Source organism: Microchirus variegatus (genome assembly GCF_963457635.1).
Source record: "Microchirus variegatus genome assembly, chromosome: 1".
Classification (NCBI taxonomy): Eukaryota; Metazoa; Chordata; class Actinopteri; order Pleuronectiformes; family Soleidae; genus Microchirus; species Microchirus variegatus.
In genome coordinates, this window is record NC_139802.1 from 10,944,262 (window position 1) to 10,964,979 (window position 20,718).

At 40.3% G+C, this 20,718-nt stretch overlaps 1 protein-coding gene across 1 annotated transcript in view; it reads right to left on the minus strand.

The window, feature by feature from the left end:
• LOC310931058 (RNA-binding motif, single-stranded-interacting protein 3-like) overlaps window positions 1–20,718 on the minus strand; it is a 116,046-nt gene that overhangs the window by 25,413 nt on the left and 69,915 nt on the right. Inside the window, exons 5-6 of the mRNA XM_083894138.1 lie at window positions 8,649–8,806; window positions 7,293–7,372 (exon numbers count right to left, since the gene is read on the minus strand). Of these exons, the coding sequence (XP_083750264.1) occupies window positions 7,293–7,372; window positions 8,649–8,806 (238 nt within the window). The remainder of the gene's footprint in view (window positions 1–7,292; window positions 7,373–8,648; window positions 8,807–20,718) is intronic.

Sequence of the window (20,718 nt, forward strand, 5' to 3'; positions counted from 1 at the left end):
AACATAATACAAACACTGTGCAACCTCATTAGGCACAACACAAATGTTTTCATTTTCGATTAGCATTAGCGTACCTAGATGTTGTGACTGTCAGCCATGCAAGCTAGCCTTTACGTTCCTAATCATGCATTACCATAACTGAAAAATCTTCTTCAGCTCCCACCTATAGGAATACATACTTCCTACGGGCACTGCACTAGTTTCAACAAATACAGAGACATCTTTGTCAGATGAATTTTCAGTATCTGGCCCTAATCAACACTACGAACAACAAAGTCACTGCAAGGGGTGCAAACCTGATAAATATACAATTGAAACAAGCACACAAAACAATTAACTGCACAAAAGCTACACTTGTTTCTCTCTGAAAAACAATTTGCACTCAAGTAAGCCTTGCTGTAGCTATACATTAATCAGATTTTTTTTAGTTCATAGTTCCATTGTAGTTTAGTGTTTTTGTTATTCAGGGTGAAAAACATTGTAGCACACGTGTCCTGTCTCCTAAATGACATAGATTGGTTGGTCTGAATGTGTCTGAGCGCAGGTGAAATAAGAACTAGTGCTTTACTGTTTTGTCCTGGAGCTTGTGACCTGTGGGGGTTTTGTATTTAACTGTCAGGACGTGCACCTATGTAGCGCGGCTTGCACTGTGAAGAGTGGTGTACACACTGTGTTACCACTCATTGGAACCGTGGGATAGTGCACACCACAGTAGGGCAGCACAGGAACTGTTGAAACTCCAGCAGAGAAAATAAACATATCCGACTCACTTCTGCTAAGATTGGCCAGAAATAAGAGACAAAGATAAACACGGTATTTGGGAGAAATCGACACGTATAATAAACCTGTCGATGCACCTGGTTAAGTGCAGAAGATAATTCAGGAGATATAAAACGCCTCAATAGATTCAGTTTCATGGTGGGAGAAAAGGACACAGTTTGAATGGGACCATAATCCTTCAAATGGGAAAGTTTTTCATTTTAAATAAAATCCAATCCATTAGCGAGCAACATGACAACCTATTGAGTTGGAAAATGGGATCCAATTCCCAAATGTGAGAAAATGAGGAATGCCTGAATGGGATTCAGCCTCCCTTTCTATATTTTATTTATTTATTAATTTCTTTTTGTCAAGGACACTGAGCATCAAAGAGCTCAAAGCCCTGGGACAGAACAATAAGCACTCTGGAGAGTTACTGACCACAAGTTCAAGCAACACACACAACCAAGAAAATGTTTATGTGTTACATTTATTTTAGCACTATTATTGTCCTTATAACATAAATAGATGTGTCCTCTGTAATAAAATGAGCTTTTAAAGATATGACTGTTCTTTAATAACAATCGCATACCAAAGCACTTTCTCCTCCTCATCATCAAAGTATTTCCCCATCATGAACCTACCACAAAAGGAACCAAGCACAAATGAATGATGAATGATAAAATGAGATGCTATAAGAAGTCAACAGCACTGATTCAACAGCATCACATTTTAACCACCACAGCTATGATTGAGTGTTAAATAAGTGCCTCCAAATAACACATGCAAGCTGTCACCAAGTCTGGCGCTACAATACCTCCGCATAATTACACAATCTTTTTCTCAGTGCAGCCTTATTCCAGTTTTTTTTTTTCAGTTTAAAAAAAAAAAAAAAACCTTATCAAGAACATCATAGTGATTTCCTCCTTTATAAAAGCCTCAAATCACTTGAATGACAGGCATCAGTTGGGGTTTTAATGCCTCACAATCACAAAAGACAAACTGCGCACATTTTAACCAATCGCCAATTATTAAAGAGTTACTGACGAGTATTCAACCTCCTGATTGTTGTGATAATTTTCCCTCGATGAAATTTAGACTTGTTTCGGGAGAAAAAAAAAAATCAAAGCTAGAATACGACAGCAGCTATTGAGTGCAAAAAAGAGGAGGAAACGTGCCTGATATATGAAGGAGAAATATGAAGATACCAGTGGAGCTGGAGGACGGATGATTACATGTGGGACAGAGGAAGAAACAGGAAGTACAACAGGTAAAAATGTGATGATGTGATTTTCACCCGAGATACTTTTGTTATGGTGCTTTGCCAATATTTAATAAAACATCAGGATAAAATAAAAGACTGAAGACAGTAATCTAAGGTTTAAACAACATTTATTTATTTTTTTTAAGGTTTCATATTATGCAAAATCAACTTTTTAATCATTTAAATCCTTATATTTGGGACTCTGGAGGCCCTACCAGTCGCCAAAGGGGGGGGGGAAAAGATGACTCAGTCAGAGTCTACAAATGATCACTTTTCCAAATGCTAACTGCTGTTAGCTCCCAGTAGCCTCTGTGGCTGATGTCATTTCCTGTCCCTTAAGTTTTTTTTGTTTTGTTGTGGTGCTTCATACTTATTTTATTTTAATATTTTGACCAAAGCATGTCACAGACATGTTCATTAGGACACCATGGAACTAGTTTAACTTGGAGAAATAGGATAAAATATGGGATCATGATGCTGCATGATGCTATCATTACACAAATAAACTCAAAACATGGCAATGGATGAAGTTGTCAGTTTGAGGAATAAACCGAAATGAGTCGTATTGGTTTTTGGGTTTTGTTTTCGAAACAATTCTGCAATTCTGGACAACTTTAAAAATGAAAAAGGAAAAGATCCTAGGGGAAAATTTTCTATTTCCGTGTGGTTAAGGCCTCAGTGAATGTTGCTTCGGCTAGTGTGAAATTTTCAAGCAGCTGCCTCCGGCTAGACAGGGGTTGTAAAGGTGTGCAAACTAAACGAAGCATTTTCTTACATTTTGTGTGGTTTAAACCAGGTGGCTATTTATCAAGATTACCAGGTAACCATGGCAAAAGGCACAACACCATACAAATCTTACAATAGATTCAGATTTATTGTCATTTCGCTGTTCACACAAATGTGCCATAGAAAAAGAGAGACTGCTTCCTTTGAGAAGCAATACAATTAGTTTGCACAGAGATGTGCAGGCTCCACTCCATGAGTTTTTAGCAGTTCCCCTTAAAAGGACCATATACAATCGTCACAGAATCTTACGGTACATAAAGCAAGGTCCAGCTCCCAATAATTTTCATGGTGAGCATTGACAGGTTTTTTTTTTTTGTGTGAACACCAGACAAAGTCGATGATTGGATTGACTAGAGGACAGTTACAAAAGGTTTCCAGTGACCAGGTCAACTTTCTGTTGAACAAATGAAACCAACTGCAGGTGTGAAAGCACCAATACATATGGGAGCTATATCAAGCTATAACATGAAGTGATGACACGGTTGTGATGGAGCTGTAGAAGACCAGTGCTCTCTGTGGTTGGACGGAGACAGCCTTCCACCAGAACTGAGTCTGTGAGCGCACAGTATGTGCATATTCACAGGCTGAGATTGCTTCATTTACACCTCAGATTAGAATGTCAAAATTGCAGCTTGTCTCTGTTTAGTAAAAGTGATGAGACATTTGGAGTGGAGACGTTTCTAGCAGCTACAGAGACCTCAAACTGTGGACCTATGAGAAAAACATACTATTCAAATTGTGTCATATTATGTAACCTAAATGAAATAATATGGATATGAACCGTGTCTACGATCTAGTAGTTAAAATATATAATGTCTGCATTAATCTTGTAGATAGAAAGAAAAACACGTGTCACAACACATCTACTGGGATGGACAGATTGCACGGCACAAGCACACATTACTCACACACACATATGCATGCGCATATGTTGTTGTTTTTTAAGCAAAGGCAAATGATAAAGAGACCAATAACAAAACAAAGCTGAAAGGCATGTCGTGATGTCACTGCAGCAGCCTTGGAAATGCCAGAGTATCAGTGACACAGAAGACCAGTGACGTAAATAAGCAGAATCTGGCTTTAGAGACACATTGTCACTTTAGGTTAGTGAGCACAGTGTGTGTGTGTACACAGGCGGTCTCTAACCATTCCATTGGTCGGTGAGCTTGAAAGTATTTGAGTCAACAAGCTGTAGTATTAAGCCCAATTTATACTCCTGCGTAAAGTGCTCTACGTAGGTTACAAATACCCCTCTACGTCGCCGGAGAGGCTGTCGGAGAGCCTCTGCGTCGTCTCCGGCTCCACAAAATATTTTTAAAGTGTCCGTCACTCCGTCAAGGGACAACGGAGACGGCAAGGGCTGCGATTAGTCATCAGAACAGGCCGAGATAACGCTGTTCTTTGCCGGGCACAGTGCGCACCGAGCGTCCACAGAGGCGGAGCTGATCACTGCCGACAACGTCGCTGCAAAACTATAAATACGTCATATCTTGATACACACACAACACGTTTAGACTCTAAATGGCTAATTTCTCGCCTCAAATTATCTTAAAACTGCGTTCCTTGACTCAGAAAATTGAGAAATGGCCACTGTTTCAATGTTATTCCGCTGCAACAACAGTTTTTCTCTCTCGGACATCATTACTGATTGGGCGGGAAATTGCAGTGCGTATCCGGCACCACAACGGAGAATGAGGGCTCGAGGGGTATCCGTGGTTACGCAGTCGGATAACGCATAACGCAGTTGGAGAAGTATAATGTGGCCTTCGGTTATGTATAAATGACAGCATTAACTGATGTGGAATTTCTGGCATAACTTCAGAATTCTCTCTGGCTTTTTAGCTGCTTAATGCACTAAGTCAACATCAGAAATGGCAAATTTGGTGCCTCGCCAGCTAAAGTGGGTTTTCAGAATGTTTTCTCTGAACACAACTGCTAGAAATGGACGATGAGGATGATGAGCTCTGAATCTAAACAAAAACAGGAACTTTGTGAAATGCAACATCAAAACTATGAGCTGAACATTGCACTTAAAAGCTTTGAAATGGTCAGCAAAATTGGGTGATCATTTATTTCTCTGTAGGGTCAACACTAGTGTTGAGCTCTCATTTCACACAACAATTTATTCCTTTTAAGTAGCTTTTAATATTTACCGTAAAACTATGTATACATTAATACCTGCAGTGGTATGTCTCTTTTTATCTTGACCAAATAAACAATAATGATCATAATAATATCATTTCTGACACTGAATTCTTTGATATTATATGACTTCACCACAAGGTTTTCCAGTTTTGTCGTGGAACGGTGCTCATCAGACATTTGTCTGCAACATGATTACACGACTACAGTACACCACCCATTTCATAGAAGTACAGCAGTCTGCATGAAAAACAGACTTGTCCACCATGCTGTGCCTCATAAATAATGTTGCCAAAGCACAGTCCACAGCTCTGTGTATTTGTGCTGGATTTCTATGCCAGTGGCGGTTGCTGGTCTTTGAAACAGGGGAAGCTAATTTCAGGCCCAGTTATTTATGCATTCATACAATCTTACATAAATTCTGCAAGCGAACAACTAGAACAAGGAAACGTGATAATGATGGAAAACTGAACTGCTATAATAATAATAAGTGTTTTTATTCACAGTGTATACGTACAAATGATATATCGCCGAGCAAAGCACATACAACGACTAGCTATTTGTCTACAGATTTGTCACATAGTACTGAGGCAGAAAAGGCTCCGCTGTCCTGTTTGTTTCTGCAACGCTGTCAATCAAAAACTGACTCCGCCTTTCAGGCAGTTGCTCCAATCATCACACAGAAGACCCCCCGAGACCCCTCGGGGGGTCTCCTCCCGAGAGAAGCTGGGCTTCCACGGAAGTTCCGTTTTTGCCGTATTAGTTCAATCACCGTCGAGCTCACAGCAGTGGAAAAAGTGGAGGCTGCAACGGGAATACGAAAATCAGGACGATGCGTCATCCGTGATAAACGACTGATTCTGAACGAACTTGTAATTGAAATGTAAATACATATATATACATACATACGTACCTATATACACATATATATACATAAATACGTACCTATAAATACATATATATACATACATACACACACACACACACACATATATATATATATATATACACACATATATATATATATAATGACCTATGTCATGTGGAGGAGAAAGTGGTAGATGAATGGATGTATATCTGATCCATCTGTAACTCACTCTGTCACTTTCAGTTTAGTTTCAGCCTTTCCCCCTCTAACAATGATGTCCTTTCTCCAGTATCTCACTCATTTGTTGACAGCCTCTTTCTCTCTTTCTATAGAGTAAAGTATTACACTCATTCACATCCACACATCCCACATACTTCTTCTTCTTCTTTCCCTTTCTTTTTTGGAACGTCCACATCCCACTCTTGTTTTTTCCCCCCCCCTCTCTTCGCCTTTGTTCTAAATGGCAACAAGTATTTGCAGCTCACTCTGGAGGACAATCAGGAACAGATTGTTTGCTTCAAGCGACATCTGTCCGTGTATGTACATGTGTCTTGTGCGTGCACTTGTCTCGGTCTGTGTCCTGCACATCATTAAGACCTTCCTACTAGATCGATTCAAGGTGGTCTAAGGACTCGGAGAGACAGAGGGAGAGGGAGTGATGCTTTTGTATATCACTTGCAATGTCTGACACTGCTTATTACACAAACTACTGTAACACCTACAGGCAGAGGTGGCCTGATGTGAGAGGACCTGAGATTTTCCAGTACAAAAACACAATCACTTGATTTGATACCAGACAGTACACATTTTTTCACTAGCCTAAAAAAAAAGAGGCTTGTTTCACTGTAGCGTCTATGAAAATAAAAACAAAGACATTGTTGATATCTCTACAGGGATATGGTAACCCACTTTTATAATGTGTGAAAATTAACTAATATTATGGGATGTTGCAAACTAAATAGCTACTGAAAAACTAGGATTCAGTGCTTTGTGACTTTATGTGACACCCAACCCCAATTCTTTCTGGTTAAAAATTAGGTTGTTCTGTAGTTTGTTTGATCTCTTGAAGATATAAGGTTATCCCGCATATGGCTGCTGGTGTGAAGACAACATTAAGCAGTGATAAAATGAGAAAAATGTGGCTATTTTATCCAGTGGAGAGAGAAAAAACAAGACCTAATAAAAAATAATTGCGCAGATCATGCAGTGCACACATAGCTCAAACATGAAAAAAAGACTGCTGAGTTCTCCACAAAAAGAAAGAACAAAAGATTACTTCCAGTACTTTTCTGTTTCTTTTTAATCAAAACGTAAAAACCTCTGAACTTACTGGAAGTGTTGTGAAGTTTGGCTGCCTCTGAGGAGTTTGAGTAAACGAGGCTGCGAAGTGAGTACAACTGACAAACCTTTGCTGAGGAAAAAAACACTGGCTTACAAAGTACAGAACCATCGACTTTGGCCACCGACTCCTACCTGTCATGCCTGGAGGGGTTTTCAAGAATTTTCCATTGAAATTTTGGATCACTACATCACACTTCTCTGTCGACTCCATCCTGAGAGAGTGAGAGAAGGGGGGGGGGGGGGGGGGACAATTAGCTCTTCATGTTATGATTCCATGTGCAGGTACGAAAAAAGCATGCATTGCAGCAAATACGGCCAATACCGTCTATATCTGTCAGTGTGCTGTATGTTGGTGTGCATGTGTGTGTATGTGTGTGTTTTCTATGGGGTTTCCTCTCCTTTGTCCCTGTTTAAAAGCTCCATTCAGACTGATCTGTTGTGTGTCATGTCCTCTTTGTCTGCCCCTATTCAGCTCTGTTCACCCAATCACAGCTCAATGACTAATTGCCTGCTTGGCAAGCAAAAGCCGGTGTGTGAGTGCATGTGAGGGGGAGAGGGAAAAACAGTGACTGGAGACAGGGAGAGAGGGATTGCGTATGTGTGTGCAAATGGTATTTGCGTGTTGGAGTCTCTTCACAAAATCAGTGACCCTGAATGGAGGCTTGACTGCATTCTAATCACTGGCACACTCTGGCATGGTGTAACTGAGAAGACCACACACAAAGCAACTGACACACACACACATACAGACGAGGGTGATGGGGCCAAGGGTATAGGAATGTGGAGTTGTACCATTAGAGCCAAAAAGTACTCTAGTTCTAAGAGGCCAGGAGTCAACTGAGGTTAATGTTGCTTCTTGGAATGATCTAAAACATGAATCTCGACCATGGTGGGACCATAGTCACAAATCAGCATGATGATGTCTATTAAGGGATTACACAGTAATATATGCAGCAAAACATTGCATTAACTCTTTAACACCGAGTGCATCGCAGGTGATACATTTTGCACAAGCGCACTTTGCATTACCGTAATTATGCGACAGTTTGTGCGATTGGAAAGCTTCCGATTTTGAAATTTGAGAAGTTGCGAGTCAAAGGCAACGTGTGGTTATTAGGATAATTTCTTTCTGTGCAAATACTGTTCAAATTTTACAAACAAAATCTAGTGTTCATTTAAAACTACAGTACTCTGATGAAATAAAACTTTTAGATCTTCATTTTAAATTGTTCATACCCTATTTTAAATGTTGTAAATAACTGCCAGATATGGAAAGTTATTCTGGAAAAATGGGCAAAAGCACTTAGTTACAGGACATTTAATGGCCCTTTTATGGTTAAAATACACACACAAAAGTCCAGATGAACATTTTGAGGCTTAGGTGTTAAAGGGAACCACATAAATCATCAGTTGTATTATTGAACTGTATATGTTTCATATCCCAAGGGTGGTGTGAAAAAAAAAATTTATGTGTCGACCTGTCCGTACCTGGCAAAGCCGACTCCTCTGCTCAGGCCGTTGGCATCCCTCAGTATCCGCGTGGAAATGACGTGACCAAAGGGCTTGAGCATATTCTCCAGCTCTTGCTCGTCCATGGACACTGGCAGGTTGGAGATGTAGAGGTTGGTGGGGTCCTGCTCCTGTTGCTGTTGAAACAGAGAGGTGGAAGTTGTTGAGCAACGTGATTTTGGTGCTTCCATTGTAAAACCGTAAAAAGGGAAGTTGCATAATGAAGTCAAGTGTTGGAGCATTGTTTGAAGGCTGGTATTGGGTCTAACGACATAATTAATGATGAAATGAGAACATTTTAAACCAAATAATCAAAGTTCACATCAATCACAGTCAGATCAGCAGCTCATCTGCATTAGAAGAAATCAAGTGCTGCATTTATCCTGATCATTTTCCCTTGAAGTATAAAAAGCTCATAATAAGAATGAGAGGGAAACTTAAAGTTAATTAATAAAATAATTATCCTTCGTTAAAAGCGGACTTTGATGCAGTAAATCCACAAGCTTTTTCTTCCCAAATTTGACTAAATATCCCATGGCAAAATATCAGTGAATTGAACTTGTAAAATCTCCTCAAATGAGGAACAAACTCTTCTCTTGGAAAGACGGTGCACAGGCTCCACACTCAGAGCCCCTGAAGCAATAAGTTAACCCCCTCAGGATTCATAAATGTTAACAGAGCTGCATTCAATTTTTCACAGAAGCAAGGAAACCTCCATCTAACGTGGCTCTCTGGTAATTTAGACAAGTATACTTCAAATTATTTTCATTCTGTTTGGCAGCATTCCATTGAAAAAAAAAAAAAAATCCTCCACGGACCTTTGAATGTGCTCGGATTTGTTACATCTTCAGGACCTTTCTGGCATAAACACTGACCAGTATAATGATTTGTGTGTAACTGGTTATGTTCAGGTCTAAGATTTGAATTGTGGTTCAGGCTAGTGTTTTAACTGATCATGGTTAAGGTTAGGGATAACGCTTCGGCAGTGTGGGTGGGTGTGATGTATGGTGATCTATTTTACGGAGGGGAAAAAATTGGTATAATACACGTGTGATTGTTAAATTATAACTGCATGATTCAGAGTGCTCCACTGTTTTGATGCTGTAAACAAACGTGCGATGTTTCATAAGAGTTTATGGCTGCGTTCGCTGTCTTTCTCTCTCTTCCGTATGATATAATGATGCTAATTTATGCGTCGTAAACTTGCTACCATGGAGGTGTAGAACATAATACATTTTATCATCCACTTTTTCAGAAGGCTCTTCTTCATATTCATCTTTTATATTCCTCTTGCAGTTTGCAAATAATCCCAGATATAAATATCACAATACTATATACGTGGACATAGTGTGACGACATTTGATTCACATGTTGTCAAGGTCAATGAGGCAGATACTTCTGTCAAATGCTGTGTGGGTGAAAACTTGTGTATTGTGACCAAAAAAAAGTTACCCTGTGTGGCTCATTTCAAACCTAAATATATTCTCTAGCCATGGATTTTCCTTTCAATTAATCCAAAATGTTTGATTTCCACAGTGGGAGTACCAAGTCTGGCTGACTGTGACCAAATCATCCATGTAGTCGGTGACTCAGACTAAGCAGAAGAGTTTCAGAGAAGAGGCCTGAAATACTTACCTTTCTTTCTAAGTTTGGTATATCTTTACTTGTTGGTCGGGGTTTTCCTTTGGCACAGTGTCAAACACATAGAGCGGCACAGTTATCTTCCCACACAGGGCAAATGGTTTTTCATTTATGTGCATGCTTGTGTGTGCATTTGAATGTGTGCGACGTGAGGCAGTGAGGAACAAAAATGCAGTGAGCAAAAACCTTCGCTCTCATTATAAACGATGTCAAAAAATTAGCTTTTAGATGAGTTTCTCGCATTACATTACTATGTTCTACTGGCCTGTAATACTTTCCTACTGTTCCAAATGTCAATTAAAATATGTCTAATGTTCTTTCAGGGAAAAGCAGAACGCTCTGTTTAGTAGTATCTCTTTAAAAAAAAATTATAATAAAAAAAAAATAAGTAAAACGAAACTTAAGAGACAGGAAATGACATCAGCCACAGTGGCTACTGGGAGCTAACGGCAGTTAGCATTTGGAAAAGTGATCATTTGCAGGCTCTAGCAGGCACATTGCTGTCATATATAACATGTATCCACTGGACAGATAAATCCTATGAGGCTGGAAGTTTGTGTAGGACTCTGTGCTGCACTGTGGAGACAAGAATGGAACTTTTTCGCGGATTTCCGATTTGCAGATGCTGTTACCCTCGCCAACACTCTCACGTGTTTTACGGACAAAGCGTCAGTGTACTACTGAGGAGGACCACAAAAACATGAGTGAGTCATCTTTTTCACACTTTGGCGACTGATAGGGCCTCCAGAGTCCCAAATGTAAGTATTAAAATGATTAAAACGTTTATTTTGCATAATATGGGACATTTCAAAGCAATAGGGTGTGTGTGTGACATCGGAAATCTGATACAGAGCCTAACATTTACCCCACAGGTCCACATACTCACTAGCATCAGCTTTCGCTTTCTGTGTTGAGATTTCGCAATTTTAACAGTGTCCACAGCTGCTTAGGTTAACATTCAAGTGACAGAAATGTCGTGGAGGAGTCATTGGAGACTTGAACATGTTTTGATCACCGTGTCGTACTCTTTAATAATTATGTCTGTGATTTTGTGTGATTCAAAATGAAATAGCTGCAGAGAACACCTGAGGCTATTCTCTGCTGCGACTGTGGACTTTGTCATCTTCAACTTGCTTGTTTCGAAACAAAGGAACATCTGTTTTAAACCTCTGTATGTGGCAGAATTTCCTCTGGTTCTCAACAGAGTTAACAATGATACAATCCTGTGCTTTTTTTTGTTTCCTCTCCTGTGGTCAGTGTGGTTAACAAAGAGATTTCATCCAAGGATAATAACAACAAAATCCCACAGTGGTTTGTCCAATTTCAGCTGTTTTGTTTAAGCACACATTTGTCTGTCAAGTTTGAGGTTAATGTAACAAGGGGAATGAACGCGGATCTGAATAAACAAGAGAGATGCCATAATGTCTCCTCTACTCATTCAGGTTTTTTATTATGATAAACACATGTCTGTGTTTTCTTTTCCAATCCTGTTTTATACTTTCTCAATCCAGGGGAATGAAGTGAGATAGGTATTAAATCAACCGGGTTATTGAAATCACCTTTCACTGCAATTCAACATCTGCAGTCACAGTTTGGCTGCAAAACACACTTTTATGTAATCGGAGAGCACTTCACCACATGCATTTACACCTGGTAACTCAACTCAACTTTATTTATAGAGCGCTTTAGGCAGCTATAGCCGGTAAAAAGTGCTTAACAGTACAATAAATAAAACATGGCACATAAAACATAGGAGATGAAATAAAAACAATAAAACTATAAAACAATAACAATGTAAGAACATGCGTCTCCAGTGTCCACATCAAGACCCGATTTCCAGGTCACATCCCATGTTGGCCGCACATGAAGTCAACCTATCGTATGGAGATCCTTTGCTGTTTCGAAGAAGGGGAAGAAGTCGTCTTCGACAAGCAGAAAAAACGACGAAAGCGGAGGAGACTTAGTGCAGGTTTGTTGCCGCTTTCACATCAGCTGTACGGTGGAGCCGAGATGCAACGGAGACTCATTGCATTTACACTACTGTACAAATGCGTCTCGGACCACCTCCCCAAGTGGTTTGGCAGATCAGATAACAATCAGTCCTCAATGTCTCTCAGGTGATTTTTTTTTTCTCAGGTGAAAGTTATTTTTGATTGTATCCCCCCCCCGTCTCTTTGTCTCTCTCTCTCCCCCTGTAACATATGTCATGTGCTGAGAACAGCCTCTCTCTGCCTGTGTCGGCCAGTGTTTTCAGCTTCATTAAGTCTCATTGCTTCATTGTTATAGCAGGCCTGCACCTCTTATCGTGGCACTTCCTGGATACGCCACAAAGCCTTAACACCTGCTGAAAATCTATATTTTAAGGGGGGGGATTTGGGCAATGCAGTGGTTAAATACCTGTGAAAAGCACTGGCTGAGTCTGTATGCCCGGTGGATAGATGCGACGCGAGACAATACTTGAATTTTCTTCGCAGTTGCTCTTGCATCTCAAATAGTAACACTTCACAAAAGAAAATTACACATCAGCGCGCTCACGGCGCGGAGCAGGAATGAGTGGTTATTGAAAATTGAAAAATGGATAGATGCAAAGATAAGGAAAAATGAAGGCAGAGAGACACTTTCGAACAGCTAGAGCAGCGATGGAAAAAGAAGCAGCATATTAGGGAAATCAGACTTTCTGTTCACTATGAGTTCATTCCTTCCTCTTTTCAGCTCGTCTCTCACTTAATCCTGCTCATTTCCTCTTTTAATCCATCCATTCTCCCTTCTTTTTTGCCCTCGATCTGCCCGCCTCTCTATTCTTAACCCCCTCCTTTCTCCGGCTCACCCTCATTCCCGTCCTCATGTTCTTTCCATTTTGCCTACTTGCTATTCGCTCCTCCTCTTCCTCAGCTTAAGCCCTAATCTCCTATAATGGTAGTCTTGCTGTCTAAAATGCTATCTGAATGCTAAATTAATATGTAAAAAAAAAAAATCCCTCAAAGCTTCTACATCTTTCCCTTTTGCTTCTTCACTCGTTTTCCTCTTCAGTTCCATTCATCCCTACCCACCACCTCTTGCACTCTTCCTCCATCTTCGTCCACCTCAAGCAAAGTTCTAATCTTTCGTAATGATTGTCTGTGAGTCTAAATGTTCTCTAACGGCTTAATCAATACTTAATGAACATACCATAAATACTTTATGAACCCTAAACCCTGAAATCCCCGGGGTTTCATTAGCCATGAAGATATACACTTTTCTCCATCTTCATGATGACTAAAGGCTCAGTGAAATCAACACTGGGTACTGAATGCGTCATCATGTAATGCTCCGGTCAATTCATGTTAGTAGGCAGTGAGTTTGGCTGCTGCTGCTGCTGCTGCTCCCTACGAGTGGGTAATGTGGGTTTGGTGAGCACATTACCAAAATCACTGCTTCATGTTTCAGCCATAGCTAAAGGTCACTGAAATGTCAGCGTTTTCATACGATCCAGAACTGTTTTTCCTCCTAATACACTTGTGCTTTACATGTCTTTACAGACTCGTGCTTAATATATTCTACAAAAATTTATTTTAACTCCGTCGTCACATCTTTTCAAACGTTTAAGAAATAGCAAAGTATTTAGAAGTGAATCTACACGACGTTGCCCGCCATGGCTAATTGACCAGCAAGGTAATTTAGCCTCCCTTACATTCAAAAGATTTAGTTAATGCTCAAGGATCATTACAATTTAAGTTAAAGGCTTTTGAAATGACAGCGCACGGCACTTGTGACAAATATTCAGAAGCCGAAAAAGCTGTTTTTCCACTTGGTGGCTCTGTAGCAGCTGTGAAGTGGCAAAGAAACCCTGACTATTAAAAAAGAAAAAAAAGAAAAAAAAAAAAAAATTCCATCACACTTGACTGAGTGAGAGACCGACGATGTTTCAATGTTTAATTTAATTTTGTGTCAAGCTGAACATTTTCTTTTCCTCCCCTCCCCGTCTTCCAATGCTGCCTGTGTCTCCTTCACATGCTGCATGACTTATTTAAAGCAATAAGAGGATAATGGGGGCTCCACGCACAGACACACAGACAGTTCTCACATCCTCTAGTCACACATGTAGTTATTATTAAAGTCAATTATTAATTTACATACCCCTTCAGCTCACGTTCTTTTGCTTTTGCATTGATCTCAACTGTCCCCCTTTTTCTTTTTTTTTCATATTTCAATTTTAACATGGCTTCTTCTCTTCTCATCCCACCACCACATCTCTTTTTTTTTACCCTCATACTGTCTCCACTGTGTGTATTAAAAGGCCAGTAATTCATCACGGAGTCGGAGCAGAGTGTAGTCCCTGCTGCACACCAGTCTACCAACCATCCAGATCTACAATCAACCACCCATTCCATTCCTGAGGCACGAGGGTTACATTTATTATTTTTTAATTTGTCTGTGTTTTTGAAAATAAAATAGATTCTATGGATAGATTCACAAAAGAGCAGACTAAACAAAAGCCTTGCATGATTGTAATCTCACATCTGCCATGCCTTTTTTTTAAGATTTAATATTGTGGATGTTCTTGTTTATTCTTAAAGTCTAACCACACGATCATAACTCAAGAGTGTGGTGATGATGATGATGATGATGATGATGATTCCTCAATAGAAGATGTGTCATGTTATGTGGCTGTGTGGTAGTTGTTATGGCTTTATGGCCAAATCCTTTAAATTCCATTGTGTCAAAAAATAAATAAATAAATAAAGGATCCACTTGAAACAAGCATGTGATTCATTCTAGGTTTAAAGGTACAATATGTAGTATTTATGGGTTTATATAACCCAAAATCCACTTTTTTATACATATTATGTGCTCCTGCATTGTCTAGTCGCTGTATAATAGTTTTTGTTTAATTTTCGTAGTGTTTCAAAGAGTCATGTTAAATAACATGACCGCGGACCACGGTTGCATAGCCACTGTTAGCAGCGAGACGCCATGTTTCTACCGGAGCCTGTAAGGACAAACACGAGAGAACAAAACAAGCGTCTCTTTACTTGTAGCTGAAATCCCGCCTCCTCTCTCTCCGCTTCGTCTGCTACGGCCGTGGTAGCTCGCCCTCTCCCTCACCTCACGAATCTCATCTGCTGACGCGGAGAAAGACAACGAGGACGACATTTGACCAGCTGCGGATACCGTAGCGCTCAGGGAAGGGAGGGGGTGAGCAGAGGAGCAGGTCTTTGTTGTAAATTTCAGCCTCTCCTCTAGATGGCACTATAAACTACTTATTTCCCCTTTAAGGACATGTTGATAATGGTGGTGGTTGTCCCACCCATAACACAGAGGGTTAAAGGAAGAACTGCTGACATACAAAGGCTGCTATACAATAAAGAGGGATTACAAAAAACACACCGATACATCATTTAAGCTGAAACACATTCAGTATATAGCGTACATCTTTACAAACACAAGCCTATCTCACTGAATCTCCTCTTTTCTCCTCCGCTGTGCTGAATGCTGTAATCAAGGCTAATGAGACTCAGCTGTTGGTCAGTCTAATTACCTGGAATGCAGACAGATGATCTGAGAAAAAGGCCCACACACACACACACACACACACACACACACACACACACACACCCCCACACACACACACACACACACACACACACACACACACACACACACACACACACACACACACACACACACACACACACACACACACACACACACACACGCTTGTCTTTCTGCAGTTGTGAGAACAACCAATGACATCATGCATCCCTTAGCTTGGCTCCTATGCTTTAATCATCACCATCATCAGCTGTTTTCCCAACCCCAACTATTATCCGAGCCATAATCTTAAAGGTCACATAGAGTGGTCCTGTTGCACATAAATGTTAGTTATGGAGGTCTACTTACATATATTAACTTGTTTTTATGGTCAAAAACCTCCTAGTTTCTGTAAACTAGCCGATAGAAATCCTCTTTTCTGACAGTGTTTTTCAGCCGCGATGTTTCAGAGTGAACTTTCACCCCCAGAAGACAGAGTCTTGTGATTGGTCAGTACTATCCAGCACATCCGTTCTCAGAAGCGCAGCGCCCCCCTCTGGAACGGCGGATGCACTGCTCCTCATTATCAAAACATTGTTTTAACAGTGTTTAAAAATAGCTTCGTCACGACTCCCCGCTGCAGTCCCTTTTATGACTTTAAACCGGAGTCAGACCCAGAGTCAGAAGACACTGTTGCTCGTAAAACACCTCCACAACGGACGTTATTCTTCTTCTGCGATTCAATGTACGTAACCGGATGTGCCCGGACTACCACCCGGAAAAGGGAGGTTCGGTTGTTCAGGAGAACCGCTGGTTACGTAACTATTACGGGATTTTCAGTGATCTCGCTGAGCCCCGAGATTACAATAAAACACAACGTTCCCAGCAATGGCTGAACTGTTTGTTTCGAACCGTCAGGCTTCATAAACAAGGTAATGACGCAGATACACACCAAAAAAAACAGCGATAATAGGAACTTCCGGTCTAGTTCCGCTTTAAACATAACTGTAATTTTAGCTTTAAAGGTCCCATATTATATCCAATTTCTCCAAGTTAAACTAGGTCCCTGGTGTCTTAATGAACATGTCTGTGACATGCTTTGGTCAAAATAACATAAGGATGAAGCACCAGAGCAGTTCAATCACCCTGCCAAAACAGCCACACTCTGTTTAGTAGTATCTCTTTAGGACCACCTTAAAGGTCCACCTTAAAAATAAAATGGAAACAAAACCAAAACAAAAGGCACAGGAAATGACATCAACCACAGAGGCTACTGGGAGCTAACAGCAGTTAGCATTTTGCTAGAGCCCTTATCAGGCTCTAGCAGGCACATTGCTGTCATCTGTCCAGTGGATACATGTTATATAATATATAGCATGTATCCACTGGACAGATAAATCCTCTGAGGCTGGAAGTTTGTGTAGGACTCTGTGCTGCACTGTGGAGCCAAGAATAGAACTTTTTGCGCACTTCCTGTTTTCGGATGCCGTTGCCCTCGCCAGCACTCTCGTGTGTTTTACTGACAAAGCGGAGCTCTGCGAGACAACAATTCCAGGAATTTAGCGCATTGTGACGTCCCAATGAGTGCGGAAGTCAACATTGCGTGTTTTATCTCCTGTACTCTCCTGGACCACAAAAACATGAGTGTCATCTTTTTTCACACTTTGCCGACTGATTGGGCCTCCAGAGTCCCAAATATAAGGATTTAAATGATTAAAAAGTTGATTTTGCATAATATGGGACCTTTAAAATAATAATAAAAAATAGAACCAGTCACGACAAGAAATCACAGGCATTTGAAATCCAACCAATCTTGACTTCACCCATTGTTTGTTGACTCCTGTTTTAAAAGCTCAAGTTTAGTATTTTGGTCAGCACCATTTTGTTGTTGTGATTTTATTTTATTTTTTAAGCCAACCATGTTTGGCAGACGAGGAGGGTGGACCTGACTGAGCCCTTATCCGCTGCATGTCCACCTACACTTGCAACCATACACTTAGTTGACAGTACTAGCTGTCAATCAAACGGTGCCCACCCCCAAATACGCGGTGACACAAGTAGTCTTTAAAGACATAGCTTTTCAAGCACCTGCCACTCAAATAAAGGCTATGACTATTCCTATAAATGTATTTTTCTATTCATTTTCAACCTAACTACATACATATAACGGCTATAGAAATACTCAGTCATCTCCCTAAGAAGGTGAATTAAAGTGATATAATCTTTTTGAAAAAAAAAAAAGAAAAGAAAAGGCAAAGGCTAGAGCAGATCAAGTATGTCCTCGGAACGCAGTAATAGCACATCCCAGCCAAAGGTTCAACTTGTGTGTATTAAAGGAAGAAAACAGAAAAAATACCATTAAGTAAAATGCTCATTATAAAAGCTATAGCAGAGCAAATACTTTATTGTGTGTCTAATAAAAGTGTCTCAGTGTCGTTCAATGCTGTGTCGCCCTGATGTCATAGTGTCTGCCTCGGTATAGAAAAGGAAAATTTGCACTTTAAATTATTAATGAAGTCTGAGAAGAACAAGGGTTGTCTTTGACTCTGCCCGTAATGTGCACACTCTGGTCCTTTGAGATAAAAACTCTAAGTTTTATGTTTTGTTTAAAGGTTGAAGCTGTGTCCACCTTTGGTGATAAAGTGAGAAATGGAACACTTGAACAGTTTGTAGCAGCTGTTGCTGCAGCCTTTGAATGTCAACCAAAATGTGAAGCTGATTTCAGCACTTCGGTATTCACAAACCAAAACACAGAAGTGGTACAACTTGTTCTTGTCACAAATTAAGACCAAAGCATGAACAAAAGTAAGTCTACAACGAACAAGTGTTCACATGCAAATGTGATATTTTTTTTGAAGGAAATAAGATTGGTAGACACAGGCAAATAGATTTGTTGAGTGTTTTTGGAGACATTCCATCTCTCAATCCATTCTTTAGTTTGGTGAAAATCTGTGTGCTGAAGTTTTGTGTAGCTATTCTTCTTAGGACACTGCTTTCACTTCCATTCATCACTCATTTAAACAGCCTAAACAAAGCATTATCCCTAACCTTAACCATAACCAATGAATGCCTAACTGTAACCTTAAAGGTTTAATCATTTAACGTGTGAAAAAAGATGACTCACTCATGTTTTTGTGGTGCTCCTCAGTCTAAGTACAGGAGATAAAACACCCGATGTTGACTTCCGCGCTCATTGGGACGTCACAAGACGCTAAATTCCTGGAATTGTTGTCTCGCGGAGCACCGCGTAAAATACGTGAGAGTGCTGGCAAGGGCAACGGTATCCAAAAACCAGAAGTCTGCAAAGTCCGTGAAAAGTTCTATTCTTGGCTCCACAGTGCAGCACAGAGTCCTACACAAACGTCCAGCCTCAGAGGATTTATCTGTCCAGTGGATACATGTTATATATGACGGCAATGTGCCTGCTAGAGCCTGCAAATGATCACTTTTCCAAATGCTGTTAGCTCCCAGTAGCCTCTGTGGCTGATGTCATTTCCTGTCCCTTAAGTTTCGCTTTACATTTTTTAAGGTGGACCTTAAAGGTGGACCTAAAGAGATACTACTAAAGAGAGCGTTCTGAACAGAGCTGTTTTGGCAGGGTGATTGAACTGCTGTGGTGCTTCATCCTTATGGTATTTTGACCAAAGCATGTCACAGACATGTTCATTAGGACACCAGGGAACTAGTTTAACTTGGAGAAATAGGATATAATATGGGACCTTTAACCTAACCACCATTCAAATCTTTGTCCTAAATTTGAACCAATTCTGGTTCAGTTTTTCCTTTGTCAATGCTCAAAAAGCCCCTAAAAGAAACACGAACACGCACGCGCGCACACACACACACACACACACACTCATTGACTCAAAAGCCAGGTCATACTTTGTGCTTCAGCGCATGTGCAGACGTCCACTAGTGACCGCATCATGTAAATTTTGACATTTCCGCGTTGGTCCACGCGGACAGTACACAGACAAATCCACACATAACTCAAGCTTGATTTAAAGCAGGATTGAAAGCACCGACTGCACGTGCAGCTTTCTGTGGATGTAAAGTGCGGTTGTATGAAAATATTCATAAGTCTTGAGGAGTTGGTAATGCCATCAACTTGTGATTGGCACAGCACCCCCCCGCAAACCTCCTGTGGAGGATAAAGCGGTAGAAAATGGATGGAAATACTTATTCACTCTGAGAAATTAAAATGAACAGCAAGAATCAAGTTCCATGTCTATACAGATGCTTGACCTAGCAAGGACATACTGTATGTGCGTTAATGGATGGTATTCTGAAGAGTAAGAATGAAAATAGTGAGTTTTGTTTAGATTAAAAGGAAAGACGGCTCTGCTCCTAAAAATACATTCTTTACCAATTGCAGCTTTTCTTTTCACCGAACTGCTTCTTGATAGTCTGCATTAGAGCATTTCATTAGAAGAATGCAATAAAGCAGGCGACTTGCTGAATTATCAATGTGGAAGTGCCTTCTTGGATAAGGGAAGAGAAAATGAATAATTGAAAAAGAAGAAAAAAAAAAAAGTTTTAGACAAACATATTTAATGTGTTTTTTGGCAACTTTCTCCCTCCCGCTAATGACATGTGGCTCGTCCTCAGACAAATCTTTGGAAAATGAAGGTAAGAGCCACAGCTAGAGAGAAAACAAATTAGAAGGAGCTTGCAAAATTAAAAAGGTTCTCTCAAGTGCGCGGAAAGAGAAAGTTTGGGATTTAGGCACTGCAGTGATTAAAAAAGAAAGCTCCAGCTCAGACACGAGAATCACATCGACTCAGGGGGAAGAAAGAGATGAACTCTATTCTGGCCATAGTTGAGTTTCTTTTTTCCCACTGTGTCATGTTACACACAGAAAAGCCAAGATGAGTGGAATGTGGTCTAAAAACTTGTA